The sequence below is a fragment of the Lissotriton vulgaris genome, chromosome 8 (assembly GCF_964263255.1).
Source record: "Lissotriton vulgaris chromosome 8, aLisVul1.2, whole genome shotgun sequence".
Taxonomy (NCBI): domain Eukaryota; kingdom Metazoa; phylum Chordata; class Amphibia; order Caudata; family Salamandridae; genus Lissotriton; species Lissotriton vulgaris.
In genome coordinates, this window is record NC_141696.1 from 37,740,310 (window position 1) to 37,763,599 (window position 23,290).

General features: G+C 44.4%; 1 protein-coding gene across 2 annotated transcripts in view; it reads right to left on the reverse strand.

Moving 5' to 3' along the window:
* Window positions 1-23,290, reverse strand: part of LOC147693338 (transient receptor potential cation channel subfamily M member 2-like) — a 623,295-nt gene that overhangs the window by 407,779 nt on the left and 192,226 nt on the right. For both annotated transcript variants that reach the window (XM_086933675.1, XM_086933674.1), the window contains exon 14: window positions 15,895-16,233. In XM_086933675.1, the coding sequence (XP_086789801.1) occupies window positions 15,895-16,233 (339 nt within the window). The remainder of the gene's footprint in view (window positions 1-15,894; window positions 16,234-23,290) is intronic.

Sequence of the window (23,290 nt, forward strand, 5' to 3'; positions counted from 1 at the left end):
GATGGACGCGTGAGCAGGGCTTCCGAGAACCTTTCCGCCTCCCGCATCTATCCTGCTAAATATCCTGATTTGGACGACGGGTCATATTAGCTGATGCCCTGCTGACATATTATCGTTTTTCAGAAATTGATTTGGCCGCTGGGAACCGGACTCTCTGCGCCTTTGAACTTTGTGGCCTACACCGATGGACCTCCGCGGCCTTGAGTCTCTGAAGTACCCAGGTGGCAATTGAACAACAGCGGCCTTTGAGATCCATCTGTCGCCCCTATGGTACTTTCGGTTTCGCTTTTGGGTCATCATCCACTGGGATTCACCGTCTGCTGCGACTGTTGACCTCGCTCTGCTGCTGGCCCTACGTCTCTCTTCTCTTGCCCTCATCCCTGCCTTTGTTGGTTGGTGTCTTGGGGACCATTCTCACCAGATCTCGAGCGGCTCGGCTGGGCTCTCTAACTGGTATGGCGGGCAGGTCGGATAGTGAGAAGAGAGCCACCAGGGGGACATTCCGAGGAGGTGTAGCCCAGTCTAACACTATCAACTGCTTCGCCCACCCAAAGGGATCCCCTGGTGGAGTGGGCAAAGTTTCGAATGAGACTGGAGATGGCTCTCCTGGAATGGAAGACATGACACTGCGGGATGTCATGGGTGCCATTGCCGGCGTTAAGACTTCAACGAGCCAGCAGTATGAGACCCTGGTTTCAAAAATAGACACGGTTGCGATTGAAGTCAACCTTATTAGAACGGACCATACGAAAACCAACGAGCGGGTCAAGTTGTTGGACAATAAGACCGCAAGCCTCACGACGGATGTATGATACAGGCGGAGGTTCGTACTCTCCGATCATCAAATGACTTGTTTGCCCGCCGGCTGGACGATTTTGAAAGCCGTGCCAGGCGTAACAACGTTCGTATCATTGGTGTTCCGGAAAGTTCCTCGGAGCTCTCCATGGACCTTTTGGTGGAGGATCTAGTGCTGAACCATCTCGCGTCTAAGGGACTTAGCAACTTTTTCACTGTGGAGTGTGCTCACAGAGTCCCGGGTGGTAGGCCTAAACTGGGCGCCGCGCCGAGGCCTATTATTGCCAGGATTTTCAACTTTCAAGATAGGGACGCTATCCTGCAAGCATCGCGTACCAACGGACCTACAAAACTTGATAATGCATCGATCAACTTCTACCCAGATTTCACGCAGGCGGTGCAAAAACAGCGTATGAGCTTCACTGGTGTTAAAAGGCGCCTCAGGGACATGGGACTAAAATATGCCATGCTCTTCCCGGCTCGCTTGAGGATCCAGTACGAGGAGCGTGTGCTCTTCTTTGACCGCCCGGAGGTTGCAAGTGACTGGCTCGACACTTTGCCAACACACCGTGATGGACAAGATCGGTCGACGGGAGCCGATGGTGGCCTGGAGGAACGGGTGGAGTGAGCCCTCACCGGTGGGCCATCTATCTAGATTTTCAGCGGGGGTTTGATTATTATTTTGCGTATGACCTGTTGATTGCTAGGGGGCGGGAGGGCTCAGGATTCTTCCTCCTCTAAAGGGGTCTTTCTCTCTCTTTCCGTAGATTAGTTCAATGGGGCGACAGGCACACTGCAAGTTGGGGTGGCTTTCGGGTCTAACGCAGGGGTGCAGGGTGGGGGGGGTGTTTTGCGGGTTTCCCCGGGGTTGGGGGGGGGGGGCTTCTTGTCTATTTGTTTATCCCGAGGGTCTGTTTTGCTGCATACTTCGATCACTGTGGCTGTTTCTTTTGGGGGGGCATAGCTCATGCTCTAGGAATGGTGGTAGGGGGCTACGGGTGCTGAGTTGGAATGTTAACGGTCTGGGTGACAGGATAAAGCGGGGGATTGTTTTACAGTATCTGAAACGTCTTTCACCTGATGTAGTATTACTGCAGGAGACACATCTTATAGGAAATGCTTGCCAGGCAATGAACAGAAGGGGATGCCGCTTGGTGGCGCATTGAGGATTCACTAATGGATCGAGGGGGGTGGGTGTCTTGGTTAGGAGTTCCCTCCCCTTGGAGATAGACGACACTGTGTTAGATGAAAGAGGCCGGTACGCGGCCATTACAGGTCACTGGGCGGGGAAGACGATCTCTATTCTTTCTGTATATGTCCCACCAGGTTTACAGTCCGTCACATTTGCTGATCTGGGTAGGGTGGTGCTGAATTTCCCACTGGGTATGATGGTGGTTGGTGGGGATTTTAACTCGGTTGTTTGTGGTAGCGAAGATCGTCACCCCCCCCGGACTCTTTTGAGGTCGCAGTTATGGATGAGCGATTTCCTGAATGCATTAGGTTTAGTAGATTGCTGGAGGCACTTACACCCTGGGCAGGCACAATATACTTTCTATTCGGGTGCCCACGGAAGTCTCTCTAGGCTCGATTATATCCTATTGCCAGCGGCGCAGATGGTCTCTGTGAGGGAAATTCGCCATCTTGCTTGGGGCATCTCGGATCACTCGCCTCTCTGGCTTACGATAGATGTACAATTCGAAGCCGCGGGCCGGGTTGCCCCAATTAACCGCTGGCACCTACGTCATCCGAAAACAAGGGCCGAGGTTGTTAAGTGTGTATACCATGTGTTGTATTCTGGTTTATAGGTATTTCCCTTTTAACTTACTTTTCCATAGTGTTTGGAAGACACTTTCGGATGAGTTTCCTGGAGTTTTTTTTTGTAATAAATAAATGGAAAATACAAATAAATCCAGGTAAATCCAAGGTTTATTGAACTGCAGCACAGTACTTCCACACTCCCAGTTGTCAGTCCTAGTCAATCATTTCAGATCATAACAATTCTAAATGGAATCCAAAAGACAGTGTGCATGAGCAGCTAAGTACAGGCATTCTATTTAAAAGGGAAATATGTACAAGAATGGAAAAGTAAGTTAAAAGGGAAATACCTATAAACCAGAATACAACACATTTTCTCCCTTAAAGAAATAAAAGGACACTACTAACATTTTAACTACCAGTAAAGGAAAATGTCAAGTATAAAAAGAAAAACTAAGATGCACATTTTGATACCCTTCTGACATTCCATCTCTTGCCATCTTGTGTAACTACGCTATTGTGATAAACTTTCACAACTTTCATAGGTTTACCAAATTTAGTCTCTCCTTTGGTTATATATCCTGGTTTACGAATCCTAACTACATCACCCACCATGAAAGCAGGTTGCTTAACATTCATCCTAGTATCATAATCACATATATATTTTTCCTGTTTGAGTTCCACTTTCTCAGCCACATCTTTGACATTCACATCAATCGTTTGGTGACCAAAACTCTTTTTAAACCACCAAGGACATAAACAAGATACAGGATCTCTACCTTTTAGTAAGCGAAAAGGAGAGACCTCCGTTGTGGCATGAGGTGTTATACGGTACAACCATAATTTTTCTCTCAATTTTTCTTTCCTGCAACAGCTCGCATAGCTAGATTGATGTCACATTTGCAAGAATATAGTTTCGACATTGAATATGTACCTGGGAAACTAAATGTGACTGCAGATTGCTTGTCAAGATTGCCATATCCAAGTACCGGAGATGATGAAGATACGGAGGTGGTAACTAGTATTTCTGAACTGTTATCAGAAAAATACAATGTTATATCAGAGGATTTGAAGATGAGAAGCATGAATGAGGATGATATATTGTGTAAGGTGAGAGATTATGTGAATTTGGGGTGGCCTTCTAAGGAGCACATTCCTGCTGAAATTATACCTTTCTACAATATTGCTGATGAATTGGCCATTGAGGGAAATCTTTTATTCAGAGCTGGGAAATGTATCCCACCCTCGTCGCCAATTTTGTAATAAATAAGTGGAAAATCCAAATAAATCCAGGTAAATCCAAGGTTTATTGAACTGCAGCACAGTACTTCCACACTCCCAGTTGTCAGTCCTAGTCAATCATTTCAGATCATAACAATTCTAAATGGAATCCAAAAGACAGTGTGCATGAGCAGCTAAGTACTGGCATTCTATTTAAAAGGGAAATATGTACAAGAATGGAAAAGTAAGTTAAAAGAGAAATACCAATAAACGAGAATACAACACCATTACTTTGTGGAGAATGCTGGGTCGGTGTCCGCTTCGATTTCCCTGTGGGAGGCCTTTAAGACTGTTGTCCGGGGCCAAGCCCTTTCTCTGATTGCTAGCCCGAGAAAGTGCAAGAATGAGGAAGTGGTGAGACTGGAGACTGAAATTACGTCGTTGGAAGAGGAGTTGGGGTCTGAGGTCACACCCGAGGGTTTGCATGTTTTGGCCCTTAAACAAGCCGATTACAAGGCGCTGGTGACGGATGCGGCGAGGATGATGAGTCATGAGCAACAGGGGCGTTTGTACGATGTCGGAGATAAGGCTGGGAAGTTGATTGCATGGCTGGGTAAGAGAGAAAGGCTGAATCGTGTGGTGCCTGTTGTGGTAAATGAGGACGGTGAACGGGTCGTGGACCCGGATGGTATAGTTGCGGTGTTTGCTCAGCACTTTCATAAGGTTTACTCGCTGGTTTCCGACAGGCCAGAGGAGGATTCACACTTGCTACTTAGGGATATCGCGTTGCCTAGCCTCTCAGAGTCTGATAGAGAGCTTATGGAGGTGGATTTTTCTACTGATGAAATAGCGCTCGCTATTTGCTCCCTTCGTTCAGGGAAGGCCTCTGGTCCAAATGGTCTCCCGATAGAGCTGTATAAATTGTGTCCGGATAAAATAGTGCCACACCTTCGCCAAATGTTTCTGGAATCGCGTGATCTTGGGCTTTTTCCCCGAGATCAGAGATTGGCTTCTTGTGTAGCTATTCATAAAGATGGGAAGCCTCGTGATCAATGTTCTTCATACCGGCCGATTTCACTCCTGAACGTTGAACCCAAGATTTTGGCGAAACTCCTGTTGAATCGTTTGATCACGGTTATTAGTGATCTGATACACCCAGATCAGTCCCGGTTTATTCCTCACCGGAATACGGCTCTCAATTTACGCCGCCTCCATGGTGTGCTTGCAAGGGCGGGGTCGCTTTGCGAGTCGGCCATCTTGGTTTCGTTGGACGCCTCGATGGCCTTCGACATGATTGAATGGCCATATTTGTGGGCGGCACTTGCTAAATTCGGCTTCGGACCTCATTTTATCGGCTGGGTTAAACTCCTTTACGAGCAGCCAATGGCCCAAGTGGTTGTAAACGGTAGGGCTTCGGAGCCTTTCGTCCTTGGCAGAGGCACACGACAGGAATGTCCACTATCACAGCTCCTTTTCGCGCTTGCTCTCGAGCCCCTGGCAGTGTGGCTTAGGTGGGAACCGTCGCTAAAGGGCATTAGGTGGTCCTCTGATATTGAGGACCGTATATCCCTATACGTGGATGATACCCTGTTATATCTCACTTACCCTCGTAAGTCCCTGGGAGTGCTGTTTGACGTATTGCGCTCCTTTGGAAGGAACTCGGGTTTGGCCATCAATTGGTCTAAATCCTGTATCTACCCGCTCACTGCGGAGATGCCACTGTTGCCCCGTTTCTTTCCGATACCAGTATCGCGTGACAGCTTTAAATACTTAGGGATTTATATCTCCCTGGACTCAGCCATACGATATGAGAAGAATCTGCTCCCGCCACTCCACCGGCTTCGATCCGACGTTACAGCATGGTGCGGATTGCCGTTGTCCCCGGTTGGGAGAGCGGACTTGTTTAAAATGATGTCCCTCCCTCACTTTTTGTATGCCCTTCAGATCACGCTTGACCTGGTGCCTGCAAGCTACTTCCGGGAAATCGAGGGCCTCCAGAGGAAGCTGGTATGGGGCGGGCGACCTCGCATTGCGTTGGCGAAACTGACCCTACCCTGGTACGACGGTGGTATTACGTTGCCTGACATAAAAAGGTATCACTGGGCGTCGCAACTGAGTGCCATCAACCATGCAATGTACGGCCCGGTCCCTAACCCGGCATTTGAGATGGATAGATGGCAGCTCCCTGGAGGAGACTATAACAGGGCGCTATACTCCAGGTCAGCGGGAAAGTATTTAACCGGGCCTACCAGGGTTGCGGTACGAGTGTGGGGTCGGCGACCGCTGCTACGGGGTGGACAGATCGGCTGACCAGAGCCACTCCGCTTTATGCGGCTGAGAGACTGGGCTGTCTTTGGAGAACAAAGGGGTTTGACAAGTGGGATCTCATAGGGATTAGCAAGGTAGGAGACCTCTGGATCAAGGCAGGATCAAATCCTTTGTGGAACTCCAACAAGAATGTAGACTGGGCGATAGGGAGCACTTCCGCTACTTGCAGGTTCGTCACGCACTTGTATCCGTTTTCCCTGTTGGTACTGATGTCCCAGAGTCCTCTCCCTTGGAAGACAGGGTGCTTGACGGGCATGTTCCAGACAGCACCATCTCCCTTATTTATAAAAAGCTGATTAATAATCGCTCAGATCTTCTTGTGCGGCTTCGTGAGGCCTGGACTGGTGATGGGCTGGAGCTGGACGATGAAGATTGGCAGGCTGCGATATCCTCTCCTAAGGAAGTAGCGATCCCGGCGCGTCTCCGACTGGTGCAATTGAAGATCCTACACCGTGTGTATGTTACGGGTCCACGTTTGCTGCGCATAGGTTATTCTCTAGATGGATTGTGTAGGCGCGGCTGTGGTATGCTTGCTACTTTTCTTCATATTCTGTGGGAATGTCCTGAGGTGGTGGAGTATTAGAAATGAGTGCATGAAGTTATGGATGAAGTCACGGGTGTTTCGCTTTTGCCAGAGGCCAGGAGATGTCTGTTGAATGTGTGGGAGCCGAATGACTATAGCGTAGTGCAGACTCAATGGGCCACCCTCGGCAACATGATTGCGAAAAGAGACATCGCACAGCTGTGGGGTCTCCACGTACACCCCTGGTTTCCACTTGGGAGGACAACATGGACTGGTGCATGTTCCGAGAGAAAACTGTGTACATCGCCCGTGGATGACCTAAGAAATGGGGAAGGATATGGGGTCAATGGAACTCGTATCGTGGAGAAATCTGTACCCCCCCTTTGAAGAAACGACTGCCGTCCCTCAGTCCCCGTGACCGAGCATTCCATACGTACATGTCCTGCTGTATTTCACCTGGTTGTCTGACCATGACCCCTTCATTCCCCCCTTATGTTTTCATATCCTTTAACCCCTTCCAGGCTCATGACGAGCTGGGCTCGTCATGAAGTAGCCTCCTGCCAGGCAGATGACGAGCCCAGCTCGTCATGAACAATGGACTTTTGAAAATTCCAGCACAGGAGAAAAATAGCATTAGCAGTGATGAGGTTAATAGTTGTCTTCTTGAGTCGCTCCCCCTGCTATTTAAGACAGTCACACACCCTTTACATATCACCTCGGGATTAGGTTGTTTTGTTTGTTTTAAATAAAAAAAAATGTGAAACCTTTCAATGATCCTCTTTCCATTACAAGGATATCGTCTGGGTGTATTTTATCGCTGCCGGACCCCCGGGTTGCCGGCTGATGAGCTGTGTATTACTTATGGAATTTGATGCTAGCTGTTACTGACCGGCCCCTGTGGTTGTAGGTCTGTATTTGTATTGCACTGTCGAAATAAAGGTTTTCAAAAAGAAAAAGGATGGTGAGGCAATCCATAACCTATGCCCGGTGTGATGAATCACAAAAATACTACAAGTTAGGCTCCACAATAAATAGAACAAGGGTCAGGCCTTTCAAACAAAGTGTCTCTTGACATTTTAGTCTCTTTCAACACACTATGTAATTTTTGGAGGAACATGTTGTAAAGTAAGGTGTGCCAGTAGAGTTAGTGATGAACAATGGCGTGCAGTTGATATTAGTAGAGATTATGAAATATTTAATTGTGGGTTCATCAAAGTCAGTCATAATTTATTATCTAGAAGGGAATGGCTAGAAGAAAGGCAGAACAGGATCTTGAAGGAAATGTGTGATGGGGGTAGCTGGACAGACACAAAGGGTTCCTCAAAGTAAAAACTGATATCGGTGCAGGACAGGGAGTACAAAAGGAAGAAAAATAACCCACATACAATCCAAAGCTCTATATAAAGAGTCAAATGTAGATGTTAATAACACAAACACCTTTTTTATGTAGAGTAAATCAAAAATTTGTCTTAATACATTCATGATCATATTCAATATTTTAGAACATAGTAACTTATACATGATATTTTATTTATTTATTTATTTATTTAAGGTTTTTGTAGAGCGCGTAGTAACCCTTGAGAATCCCAGCTCTTGAACCTGAATTCAGGAGGGAACAGCAGCGGAAGGGGCTAAGAATCAGGGGAAAAGAAGAGTTTTCAGTGCCTTCCTGAACTGAAGGAGGTTAGGTTCAGTTCTTAGTCTCCGGGGGAGACTGTTCCAATGTTTGGCCGTGTGTACCGAGAAGCGGCGTCCTCCAGACCGAGCTTTTTTTACTCTGGGGACAGTGATGAGGTTCTCTCCGTTTGATCGAAGAGCTCTTGTCGCTTTGTAGGGAGTGATGAAATCATTGAGGATGGGTGGGCCTTTGTTATGGAGAATTTTGTGGGCCAGACAGAGGGCTTTGAAAGCAACCCTTTCTCTGACTGGGAGCCAGTGAAGAAGCTTCAGAGCTGGCTGTGCCGAAGATCTGGCCGGGGTGTGAGTGAGTAGTCGGGCCGCGGCGTTTTGGATTCTCTGCAGAGTATTGAATGTAGCTTCAGGGGCACCCAGGTAGATTGCATTGCTGTAATCTAGCCTCGCCAAGATGAGGCCCTGGATCAATAGTTTCCGGGAGGAGGCAGGAAGCAGGGGGAAGACCTTCCTGCATGCCCTGAGGAGTCCGAAGCATATTCCTGCCGTCTTTTTGGCCTGAGTTCTGAAGCTCAGATCCTTTTTGAGCCATATGCCCAAGCTCTTAACCTCCTCCTTGGGTGCAGGGGGGTCACCTAGACAGTCGGGCCAGATGTTAGGCGGCAAGGTGGGCCCTTTATGTCCGAGCAGCAGGATTTCGGTCTTGGACCCATTCAGTTTCAGCGCTGAGGTGTTCATCCAGCTGTGGATTTCGGTGAGACAGCTGTGAAGGTCGGAAGGGTCTTGGTGAGGGTGTGAGAGGGTCACCACCAGCTGGGTATCGTCGGCGTAATTGATGATCGTTACGCCGAACGGGTTGACCAATTCCTCCAGCGGGGACATGTAAACGTTGAATAACGTAGGGCTAAGAGATGAGCCCTGCGGTACTCCACAGCGGAGGGGGATTGCGGGGGAGTGGCTGTCATTCTCCCAGACTTGAAAGGAGCGACCATCTAGGAAAGACATGAGCCACTTCAAGGCAGTGCCCCTTACTCCAATGTCTCCCAGTCATTGGATTAAGGTCTGGTGGTTTACAGTGTCGAAGGCCGTACTGAGGTCCAGGAGGATCACTGCCACTGATCCTCCTGTGTCCAGAATGCTTCTGGCCTTCTCCACTGCCGCCAGGAGGGCGGTGTCGGTGCCCTGGCCTGGGCGGAAACCTGTCTGGGAGTTCCTGAGTAAATTGTTACTCTCTAGGAATAGTGATAGTTTTTTATTCACTAGCTTCTCTGTAATTTTACTGTTTCCTGGGAGGAGGGAGATTGGTCTGTAGTTGGCTAGGTCCTGTGGGTCCAGTGAAGGTTTCTTCAAAAGACCTTTGACCACTGCCGCTTTCCAGCTGGGAGGGACTACTCCCTGTGAAAGGGAGGTATTGATGAGGGACGTGAGAGGAGGGATAATGGTGCTGGACACTTTTTTCAGGAAGCGAAGTGGGGCAGGGTCGCTGGGGGAGCCACTTTTAATTGTGGCCAGCGTCGCGGCTACCTCTTCCTTGGATACTGGGCCGAAGGTGTCGAGAAGGGGTGAGGGGCCATCGGTGGAATGAGTGTGGTAGTGAGGGAGAGTTGAAAGGATCCCCGTCCGTGTGGCCGGCGTCGAGGGGGGGTAGGGACGTGAGAATTTTTTGAATTTCCTCGTGGAAGAAAGTGGCCAGTTTAATACATTTACTTTCCGCTGCTTTGGGATCCAGAGGTTTCGCAGGGGGGTCTGGAGCATGAAGGAGTTCTTTAAGAATGGCAAAGGTTTCATGGGCCGAGCAGGAGGAGTTTTTAATTCTATCTTCGTAAAATGCGCTCTTGGTTTTGTGGAGCTCCCGTTTGTAAGATTTTAAGGAGGCACGGAATATGCCTTTCTTGTCTGCTGTCTTGTCTTTCCTCCATGTGCGTTCATTTCTCTTGCATTCCTTCCGTAAGAGATTCAATTCGGGAGTGTACCAGGGGGAGGGGTTGACTCTCTTGGTACGTTTAAGGGTGCTGGATCTCGGGAGGAGGCAATCCAGAGATTGGGTGACCCATGTATTAAATTCAGTATCAGCAGTAATGGTGTCTTGAGAGGGGGGGGATATCTTCCCTACGTTTGGCTGCCCATTCATCTGGGACCAGTTTGTGCCAGCGTCTAATAAGGGTTCTGATTTTGGGAGGTTGGGGTGGGGGAATATTGATGTGCCATTCAAAGGGGACCAGGAAATGGCCGGTCCAGGTGAGAGGAAGGTGAGCGCGGGTGTTCAGGTCTTGAATGTTTGTGAAGATGGGATCAAGTAACTGTCCTTTGTCGTGAGTGGCCTGTGGGTTCTTTAGGCAGAGGCCAGTGGAGGAGATGTCTTGTAAAAGTTTGGCAGCCTGAGTGTCGACTGGGTCCAAAAAATGGAGATTGAGATCCCCTAGTAAGAGATAGTTAGAGGAGGTCGTACACTCGAGGGTGATATGGTCGATGAGCTTGCTAGGGAATTCGGCGAGATGGCCGGGGGGCGATATACAAGCAGTCCAGACAAAGATGTTACTGGTGAGATTTGGATGGAGAAGTTGCAGCTTTCACAGTCTTTGATGTTGCCATCAGAGATTCTGCAGGTGAGGGCATCCTTGAATATTATGGCTAGGCCGCCTCCTCTACCACAGGGTCTTTTTTAACATAAGAGAACCATCTCAACCTCACAAACTAAAACTCATCATCCTCACAAACTTTATACATACCACTTATACCTAACACATCAGTAAATTACTCATTAAAACTATCAGGTACCATGCTTCAATTAAATAGAGCCAACATATAGCCAAGGAAAATAAATTGTCCCCAGATACAATGCCTGATAAAGAGATAATTGTTGTACATTAATTGTTGTATGTCACAAAGACTGTCAGATGCACCCACTCATGTGGTACAAGCTTACGATGCAAAAGTGTTAAAGGCAGGCAAAAAATGCCAACTTTATGAAAGTTTTTCACACAAAGTGCCACCCCACTTCTTTTGTTAGCTCTTAGTTACAAGCAACACATCAACCTTAGTTTGATATGTTAGGTATATTTATTTTTACCTTTTCTTTCAAATCTCTTTTTGACAACATTTTTGGTTCTATGTCAGAGAAAGAACACAACAAATATAACATATATGTACATCAATTTAAACACAACATTTACCAAAAAGAAAACATCATTACATCACAATACATTCACTATACACAACATGGCATCTATATCTATTTCAGACTGTTCCAAAGGCAAGTCACAATTTCTCGCCTAATTAACCATCAGTGATTTGAAGTAGAACCAGACACAGTATAACCACGGCTACGATTAAGGTAACATGGTCTCTAAATGTAGGAGATTATAAGCGGAATGATAACATGAGGCTATGGGAATCGACACTGAATCAGTGTTCTTTTTTCCTTACACACATGCAGATAGAAGTGACAAGGCCCTGAGGAGAACCCATAACTGCTGTATGGAGTTCGAAACGCGTTGGCAGAAAGGAGATAAAAACTTAGAAATACCAATAACCACTGACTCGTAGAATTAATGTTTTGTGATATCTCCTTTTAACTATGACTTTGTCCACTACTGTTCCTTATACTTCAAATCACTGATGGTTAATTAGGCGAGAAATTGTGACTTGCCTTTGGAACAGTCTGAAATAGATATAGATGCCATGTTGTGTATAGTGAATGTATTGTGATGTAATGATGTTTTCTTTTTGGTAAATGTTGTGTTTAAATTGATGTACATATATGTTATATTTGTTGTGTTCTTTCTCTGACATAGAACCAAACATTTTGTCAAAAAGAGATTTGAAAGAAAAGGTAAAAATAAATATACCTAACATATCAAACTAAGGTTGATGTGTTGCTTGTAACTAAGAGCTAACAAAAGAAGTGGGGTGGCACTTTGTGTGAAAAACGTATAATAAAGGTCCAGCCTTTCCCACATGTTAAGGGCCTAACTCCTTTACATTAAAAACTTTATGAAAGTGGCATTTTCAAAATTCGACTTTACCATTACAAAGGATTTATCATTACAATGTTTTAGGTATCAAACATGATACATCTGCCTGCTCTCAATTAGGAACTATAGATTATTAAATTTAAAAATTAATCCCAAATGATATACAATGGGAGGGGTAGGCCTCACAGTAGTGAACAACAGATTTAGGAGTTTTTCACTACTAGAACATGTCAAACTTAAAAGTACATGTACAAATTACACAGACCACTGCCCTATGGGCTACATAAGGAAACATAAACTTAAGTTTAGGGATTGGCAAGGGGGTTTTAATGACAAATCAACATGTCAGCTTAAAACTGCATCCAGGGTACAATGGCAGGCAATGGCAGGCCTTGGACATGTTTTACGGTGTATGTAAGTGAGTGGCACAATAAGTGCTGCAGACCAACTGGTAGTATTTCATTTTCAGGCCGTGAGTATATGGTATACCACTCTACAAGTTACCTACATGTTAATTAAATATGCCAATTAGTTATATGCCAATCATACCATGTTTAGGAGAGTAAGCATGAACAAATTCCTCTCTGCATGAAGACGTTCAGGAAAACAGTGAGATACTAAGAAGGGATTCAACTACGGGGGAGAGAGAGATTAACATATTTTGATATCCTTGCTGCAACTACAATAAAGATAATAAGGTTAGGGGTAAGCTTCTCTCTCCACCTCAGTGCTCTCTCAGGTACCTGCATAGGCTTCTAGCAAGAATCAGAATTAGCGGAACAATACAAAAATCAGTCATCTATATCATCATAGTATTCTCAGTCGGCAAGCCAGTTATCGAAGTAGAGAAGAGAACCATCATACTCTCTTCTGCCATCGAGGAAGGCAGCCACTATTGATAATTGTGACATGAATGCATAGTGTTTATTCTGTGGTGACAAGGCACTCTTGAAGCATATTTACAAGCCCCTATCGCCACCACAAAGTCACTTTTCACAATGTTGTGGTGGCGATATGGGTTTTAACTTATTTACAAAGTTGGTAACGGTGTCTTGTAAAGAATGAACCCTTTCAAGTTATACTCAGCGTGAAAGGTGAGGGCGATGGGTGTTGCACTGGGTGTTCCACCGCAACACCTATTGATTTTGAAGCTGCCCTATATTACAAGGGTGGCAGAAATATGGGGCAGCAATGTGGGGCAGCGCTAAAATTAAGACCAGGGAAGACCTGGCGCATCAAGGAACAATTTTTAATTTCACCTCATTTTTTCTATTTATATGTGTGCTGCATTGTGCAGCACACATGGAAACAGCAAAACCCCATTGATTGTTTATGTGCGTGCAGGAAGGTGTCCCTTCCTGTGTAGAAACAATAATTTAAAAAAATGACATTATCCTACTTCTATATGTGTTGCATTAAGATTGTTCATGTGCAGGAAGGTGTCTCTCCCAGAACCGGAGTTCTTTTTTTTCAGTGTCACCATTCATTTTGAAAAGTTCTAAAGGACTGTGGGGAAAAAGTCCACACCTCGGTTCCCATCCTTGCCAGGCTGCAGTCTTTCGTCTTTATTTAGTCAACTCTGGGTCAACATCCTGTGATTCTGGGCTAGAACTGTGTAATTTGCTTGGTATTCTGATAATGCGCTCCGATGCCCTCGGTTTAGTACCCTCAGTAAGTTTGCCCTAAATGCCAAGTTAGCAGCGCTTGCTTGCCTTTTGTAATTCCATCTGCGTCACGTGTCCACACCCTGCCAGGTCTCACGTATAAATAAAACCCTCTCCTCCATTGGCCACTGTTTCTGCTTTCCTATTTTATGACATGTACCTAAATGGCCACAGCCATTCAGAAGGCACTAGTCTCAAATAGGAATGTCTCTGCCCCCATGCCACCTGTCTTCAAAAGCCACCTGCCTGACATCTGAGTGAATTTACAGAAGCCCTTCGGGCTCCTGAGAAGAAAGGTACTCTTCCCCAGCCCCACAGCTCTTTCAGAGGCCCTCTTCAAGTACGAAACAGTCAATTCGGTCTGATTTTATTGGCACTAAGTTAGCTCGGCATGTTAAATGCTCCGAATGCAAAGATCAATCTAAAGGGTCTCCTTCTGATCCAGCAGGCTCAGATGAGCCTAGATGCGAGTTTAATAGAATTACTGCTATGTTACATTATGTATTGAAAGTGGTTTACGAGATTGCATGTTACCACTCAGCATGCAATCATGCCTTCCACACCCCCAACTGTCTGCCTAGCACATGTGCGTGGGAGAAGCCAATGCATTTAAAATCAATTTGACACAACTGAATTTGACAATTGATGGACAGAATGCAGAACAAATCAAAACATTCACCCCAGTCAAGAGATCAGGGTTAAATCCATCATTCTTTTGCTCACTAAACCCCCCAAGTTTGGACCCAGCCATATGCAAATCAGTCTGACCCTGTGCCTCATGGGAACAGTCCAGCCCGAACTGCCAAGCCAGGTCCTCCCTGGACTGGAAACAAGCATCCTAGGATCGGTTTGGGGTTTCAGCCCTCATCAGCCAGGATAGCTTGATTCCAGTGGTATAGAGAGCATAGGACCCACGTCTGGGCATATCCTTTCCACTCGGGGTGACAAATGCAAAAAGAACAATTGATGGACAGAATGCAGAAACATTTGTGATTCCCTATCTGCCTTTGTACATATGGATAGGCCATTTATCATTTTTTAACGGTCCGTAATAGCTATTCGATCCACAAAGAAATGATAAATCCTTTGGTACACTGGCACTGACTTATTTATTTAGACAATTTATGTGAATTACACAAGAGATTGATTTTCTGTTTTGCACTATTCTTACTGGTTTTTAACATTGCTGTAATGTTAATTATATTTACTCAATAAATCTAGTATTATAAAAAATCAAAGGAGAGCCTTTACTAATTCATTTTTTTTGTAGAATTTCTGAATCCACTTAGACGCTGACTGGTCATGCAGATTGACCCTTTTTAATGGAAGTATCTAAGTTGTTATAATTCAGCTCTTACCTAATTCTAAGCTTAGAGAACACCAGGAAAGGTGAAGCCTGTGGCTTATTTTGATTTGTAGTGGCACACCTACCACAAACATGTTTCTGAGGAAAGCACTGCTGCTTGGGCTAGGTCAGCAAAATGTTTTCCACAGAAATTTGATTAACTTTTAGAAGTCACATCCGGGCTTATTTACAAGCCCCTTGAGCAGCACGGGCGTCACTTTTAACATAGGAAGAGTGACGCACAGGTGCTGAAAGGGGCTTGTAAATGTGCCCCATCATTTTCTCTTGGTTGGAGTGCAATCACAGCTCACTATAAGATATTGTCCATCTTCCTCCAGTTTAACAGTCCTATAAGCTATGACCACAATTCAATTTACTGAAAAAACACTGAAGGATAATGGACTGGCTAGATCTATGTAGAAGTCAGTCACACTCACTGGAAGAAATTGAGGATGTTTTCTGATAACCCAATTTGAACCCTTACTTAATATTTATTAACAGAAGAGCAGATATTGTAAAGACCTTTTATATATGTCAGCAAGCACAATATACATATTATTGAGTAGTTAGGATCCTCATTCATCAATTGCAAAATGTATTTATGGGTTAACATGTGATTTCAGAATTAATAAAGTATCAGCAGAACTGTTGATCTACCTGGGATTGGATGTTGACGGCTGCCTGTAGCACTGTTGGTTCTGGTGTGGAGTCAACTAGTTTTGGGAACTTGCCCAACAAGCTTCTCAGGGCCTTTTCAATGTGGTCAAGATTGACACCTTCCTCATTCTCATTTTTGCGCTTCTTGGTTTGCTTGAACATGATTTTCTCCAGTTTCTGGTGGAAGACGAAGGTTGTCTCTATATTATTATACAGTTGGATCAGAGTTTTCTCTGTCACATAATCCTGCAGCCTTACACCTTGATCCAGGAAAAGCTGCACAAAATTTGGCCTATTTTCAATCAGAGCAACTGTAAGCGCTGGGTACAAGTCTTCAGGCTGTAAAGATGAAAGAGACAATCTGTTAATCTTCAGGATAGCACTTGTGTCTGTATTTATGTATTTACTGATTTAGAGATATATGGGAAATGCTGCACATAGAATAGTCTGTAAATTTGAACATGAGGAAAAGGTGATTAGATGGAGACTGCGAGCCAATTCAGGGGGTAAATTGACATTATACAAGACAAAAACAACATCACTAGAGAGAGAATGATTTTGACAATTATTGCAGGGCAGTCAGTGCCCGCAGGACAGTTGTGCATTCACTACTTCTAGGCTGGATGACATACATGCTCTACTATTTAAAGGCTGTTATTCTATGCAAAAATGTGTTGTGTAGTCCCTGTAAATCTATATAGGATATGTGCGTTTGGACAACATGAAGTATGGGATTGGTGTCCAGACTGATTCCAGACACCCTTACAGGATGTTAGTCTGTAGGCCAGCTAGTTCACAGTGCCACTTTGTGCCCCTCTTACCAAGGAGTGAATAGTTTCTGGTAACTATCGAACATGACAACCTTGACCCCTCAGGGATTGTGGAAATTGTACAGTACTTTCCCCTCAGTATCTTGTGCTCACCATGTCTCATAGAGATACACACAATAAACGATGGGGATGTTTTCACTAAGCGTCATTCTAGTGTAAAGTATGTGTGCTGAAAAAACCATTAGACGGAAACAGATATATATTCCCACTAAAATATTCTAAGATGGAACGTTGTGGGGTTGTCAGATAAAGTATCCCATCCACCATGGCTTGACATAGCTACTAAGTACAGTGTACTTTGCCTCCAGGAAACGTGGACCATAAATGAGCTACACATTATTGGGTATCAAACCTTCAACACTCCGGCCGCCGCCAGTCCACAAGGTAGAATAAAGGGGGGTTGTGCGCGTACATTTCAACTCTGGGGGGGATTAAAGTAGTCAAATTCACGACAACGGAGTATTATCAAATCATAACTATTATTTGGGAGATTTAAAAAATATAACAATAGTAAACTTTTACAACAATATTCCAACATTATCACTGGAAAATGTCATACATAAACGCATGAGCAACCTACTTAACCTTGAGGAACAGGTGGCAGGAGACATGGCTTTGATCTGGGTCGGCGACTTTAACTGAACCGTATGCCCTCGCGGCTCGACGGGCATTTGTGGCCTAGGCGATAATAGGGAGGATACCCCTTCTCATTTTATACACTCTAAATTAGGGGATATGTTAAATAACTTGATCTTTTATTTTAACTTGTTATATGCCAACAAATTATGTACACCAAACATACCATTCCAGCCCACCTTCAAAGGGAGAGGGTATAATTCGACCATCGATTTTGCCCTCCTATCCTCTAGGTATGCAGGGCTAGTATCATCTTGGGAAATACTTGACACTACGCTCAGTGACCACTATCCTACCTCCCTCGGTCTAAAACTTAAGTTCGGCAAGCAGAAACCGAGAGGAAACCCCCCATACAACCCCAGGATAAGCCTGGCAAGAAGAAATGGATATTCCATTAAATGGGACAAAGTGGAGCCAGTGGCCTTTCTTCAAAATTTAGTTACAAACACTTATGAACACATGGCAATTTGTCTTTCACAAAAAGAGAAACCCCAGACAGTCATTGATTCCTTCATTAAAATCTTAGCAGAATCAAAAAAACTATTGACAAGGTAATATTGCCATGGCACAAACAAAGCCCGTAGTTGGTTTGATAAAAGTTACACAAAGGCACTCACTAGCTTGAAAAAGACCCTACATGCTTCACCGAGATCCACTGACGTGATCCGGAAAGCGAGAAAGTCCTACCAAACTGCTATAAGGACCAGGAAGAAACAATTAAAGAGGGATGTATGGTTGACATTACGTGAAGCTTCCCATAGAAAAGACAATATGGCTTTATGGAAAGCGGTTAATGCCCCGTTCCTACAGAGTAAGGAGGCTGATGCCATAGACCTTGCCATCACCGGTGAAACTTGGGTAACACACTTCAAAGGTCCCTACGACAAAGTTAACCTGGTCGATCTGGAAGCGCAATCACAAACGAAATGGGTACGCATTACGATAATAACCCACCTAGTGTATTCCCGCTGGGTATCGTTTTTGAATGCGAGGAGGTCATAAGAGCTCTTAAGGAAAGCCCCTCAGGTAAAGCATCTGGCCCGGACTGTGTCCCAATAGATGTCTACAAAACCGAGATTATCCTATGGGCACCCATGCTAACTAACGTTCTAAATTGTACAAACCGTCATGGGTTTATACCATCCTGGCCTGACGCAATCATTATCCCAATCTTTAAAAAAGGGGATAGGAACGATCCTACTTGTTATCGCCCGATATAGCTGCTTGATGCATTGATGAAGGTGGCGGGACGGATAATCTTAAATAGGATTCAGACGTGGGCAGAGGAGAACGATGATATCTCCAAATTACAGTACGGTTTCCGGGCAGGCAAAGGCACAATAGAACAGGGCCTCAACTTGGCGCTTGTAATAGCCAAATATACGCAGGTCAAGAAGGGAAATCTTTTCGTCACCTTTGTGGACCTAAGCTCCGCCTTCGACTGTGTGGACCATGAGAAATTATGCTCGATACTCAGCGACATCGGCATAGATAGACAAATCCTCCTTTTTATTAAAGAACTGTATAGGGGGGCAGGCGCAAGTGTGCGATATGGCAGGAAGGGCGAGTGCTATGAGAAGTTTGATATACGGAGGGGTGTGAGACAGGGGTGCATTCTAGCACCCCTTCCTTTTACCCTATATATCAACTCCATCGGTTAACATCTTAGTGAATCTCAGCATGACTATCCAATTATAAGGGGAACACCACTGCCATTATTTTTGTATGCCGATGATGCCGCCAATATGTCTCGGACCAGGGTCGGCCTTCAAAGGGCAGTAGCCAAATTCACCAATTACATGAGAGGAAGAGGGCTTAAAGTCAATGATTCTAAAACCTACACCATGTCATGTGGCACTGGGACAAAGAGGACACCATGCCCAATTTTCCTGGATGGGAAAAGGATCGAGAATAAACTTTGACAGAAAAGGCTCCTGGCAGGCAGCCGTAACTGCAAGGAATTTAGCCTTCTCTAGGGTCACAGGGGCGCTGACTAACTTTGCTGCTAAACTGGGTGGAAGACCGGTAGGAGAATTGTTACAAATTTATAAATCAAAATGTGTATCTACTGGAATCTATGGAGGCCTCTGGGGGATTGAAAATGTACAACAGATACAATGCCGCGAGAATCACTACATTAGCTACTTATTAGCAGCCCCCAAATCCATAGCTACTTATATTGCACATAATGAAGTGGGCCTACCATACATTTCTGACATCATTAAAACCTCCCCTGTATTATTGTGGCATAAGGTATGGGTCACACCTGAGACAAGTTTAAACAGAGATGTAATTATTGACTGTCTCACGTTAGACGGAATGGCAAATATAAAATGGCTAAATTATGTCAAATGCATGCTAAATGAGATCGGGCACACAGTATTTTTTGCGAGCCCTGCAAGCATGGAAGCTGTGCCCAGAGACTCATTGAAAAAGACCATTTAGAAAATAGGAGGTGGGCCCTGGAAAAAGCCAAATGTACAGTTGTAGAGAACCAGCAAATTACCATCTGTGAAGGGGTTCACCCGTATCTGTTATCTGAGCGAAGCTGCTATGCTCGTATTTTGCTGACCCCCTTTCGTACGGACACCTTCTATCGAATGATTACTTTCCCAGAATGTAATGTTTGGTCTAGGGAAAAGGTAACCTGCCTCTGTGGCGATACTTCACTCCAATCAAATATTCATTGTATATTGTTCTGTAAGTTTTATTGGATACCGAGGGGGGAGATTCTTGAAACCTATTTTAAAGGCTTGGGGGCTTCGTATTTGCAGAGTGGCATTTCTTAAGCTAAAACAGATAGAAAACAGTCATGTCATCAAGGCAGTATCCTCCTTTTTAAAACTCGTTATTAGGTTTCGGAATACGATGTAATGTATATGGTAACTAAACTCCCCCTACATTGCAAACTTTTTGGTAAGTTTGAATCTCAAACTTAATATCCGTGCATATATACGTCTAGCTCTTCTTTTTATATGACATCAACTAAATAAATTGAATCGTGTGGAGTGATCTACTGAAAATAATTGGCTTGTATGAATTGCATTATTGCTTCCTTTTTAAACTTTCTACATTTTTAAATGTACAGATCTCTTTTAAAAATGCCTTTTAAAGGTACGCTTTTATGATTTTGCACTCTGAAATCGAATAAAGCATAATAAATTGAAATTGATATATATGGTTATGAGCAGCAACAGAGTAAATAAAAGGCAGAATTCTACCATAGGGCTAAAACAATGAATATATGCAGGCATATAGACATGTGACAGTAATAATGCGTACTTCTATGATGATAACCCTAACGAGATGTACCTAAATGTACCTAGCATGTATGTAGGTGTATAGCCAAGAATCCCCCTAGTAAAGAGCCAACCCCATTACTTGATGTGTGAAAATGAAGGACTCCATCTTGGTCTCGAGTTGGACACCCTGCCAGGATGTCAGACCACTGTGTGCTGGAGTATTTGCATTCAGGGAATTCAGTGCCTTGTTTCAGTGTGTCAGCATGGAAGTCTTTCTCCTTGGGTTTGCCCAGAAAAGATGGGGTGCTTATATACCCAAAATGACCCTCAGGGGTTCTATCTAGATGTGTCATGGTACTGTTGGCATGTCGGCCAAGAATGGCGATAGTGATGACCTTTATACAGAATTATTATGCAGAAGATGGTAATCCGGCTGTGATACTAATAATCATCATGCAGAATAAATGAGGTTAGTTTTCAGAGAAAACCACACAACATTTATGCACCACCTAACTAGGTAAAAGGTCAGCACCAGAATCAGTATGTAGTACAATGGCAGGGTAAATATAGGTGAAAGGTTAAGTGACTACCCTGGCCTATATTGTGGTACATTGGGGTTCATAACAAATGTAGACAAATCTTGGGAATCTGATTCAAAATGAGGTGTTTTGGGTGACAGATCCAAGTCTTGTAAAAGTCAGAGAAGCTATCAGCAAAATTACATCAGTATCCCAAAGAAGGCACAGACCAACATACACACAATTGCAAGATGTAAGATCGAACACTGCAACATCAGCCACAGATCTAACATCTCGTCAGCCAGGGGTTCATCTAGGCTCAATAAAGGAAGAGATGTGATGTCCAAGGTTTGTTATCTGGCCAGCAGGCTTGTGCTGCCGCTCATGAAGCAGGTCTGGGTAAAACTGGCTCAGTGCTCTACACAAATATAAAATATCTTAAGAACATTGGGAGAGGGATAGAGAGGCACAGCATTGGCCAAAATACAAAGCACAGAAAGTACACACACACACACTCACGCATACACAACACACACACATACTACATTAACAGAGAGTTTCTTCTCAACTCAATACAATTATAATGCATTCTTCACACAGACAGGAAGACTGAATGATATAAACTTCATATCAGTGATTTTTAAATGTAAGCATTAGTAACAGAGGCTCAGTGGAATCCTAAAAGATTGGCATCAACACCACTTGTTCAGAACAGCTTTAAATATTACAGAACATGAGCAAGATCCACCCTGCCAAAATCGAAACAAGCTACTTGTTTTTCTATTGCGAGCTGTAATTTGTCAGATCCAACTTGTCTTCTCACCAGGTCTCTCTCATGTGACTGACATGTTGAAGAGCTATTAACATAGGCCACCGTTTTGCTAATGTAGTAAATGTATCAGTCAATGGGACATGAGCCAGCAATAATTTCCTGCCAACTGTTTCCATCCTCTGAGCAGTCTCACTCAGCTTTGTCTCATAGAAACTGTTCCTTGGTAGGAATCCAGTGTAATATGGCCCTACCGGTCCCCAGTGTCATTGAGCAGAGTTATTTGGTCAAAACACTAAACACCTCTATTTTTTTTTTGTTTAATTCATTTTGTTTATTTTCTTTTCTAGGTACAAATTCAACCAGTAACAGGTGTAACGAAATGACATTACAAAGTTACTTATATTGGAAATTGTGCAACATGCTTCCACATTTCATGTGTCCTCATAATCTCCCCGGTGCAATGCAGAGCGAATTAACATTTAACTCAATTGGTGTTGAGGGCCAGGTATGGAGCAGTGTGTGGAAGGTTGATGGGTGCAGCGCACCATCAGCTGAGTGTGGGCATCAGATCCTTGTGGACAGAGTGCAGAGGGGCTGTACATTGGTAATATTAGCAATGCGCCATTCCAATAGGAGGCGGGACGGATTAGTAATAGGACAAAGCAAAAATAACAGGAATAACTTGACCCAACTAAAGTAATGCCGGCCCTCCTTTTTGGCGAATGTGAAGGTGCTTAAAATTAGGACATCTTATCTATCAATCACATGAGCCTTACTTCATGTAGGAGTCACAAATGGTGAATGGTTCTTGCACAGGGTGCTAACCCCGGGTTAGTCCTGGTCTGGGGAGGTACTTAGGCACTGGTGGGCTGGTGGAAAAGCCAGTTCTTAGGCAGTATGAAATGCAAAAAGCAGTATCATTTTATCTTTTCCTTTGTACTTGTTCAATACTGTGAGATCAAGGATGAGTCTGAATTCTTATTTTGGTCCTTTTTTCCAACCGGAAGGGACTGTGAATACGTTCCCTGTAATTTTTGATGAAAAGGAACCTCCGCCACTGCTTTTGTGTGAAGTAAGTTATTGACTTTCCTTTGCAATATTTCCTGATGATACATTGATGTTTTGTTTGGAGGAACAGATGGACGGGGGGGTCCTGTAGAAAGGAGAATATCCATTTTGAAAAGTATTCAAGAATCATTTGTCTGCAGTCATTAAAAGCCAGTCTAGAAAGTGTTACACAACGCCTTCCTACTGGAACAAATAATGGAGCTGGGGCAAGAAGTCATTAATTGTTTCCTAGGAATTTACAAAAGTTTGCAGGTTGCGGATGGTGTCCTCCTCTCCTTCTCAAGGTTTTGCCCTGGTGGTAATGCTGCCTTTGCTGCTGTTGCTGCTGCT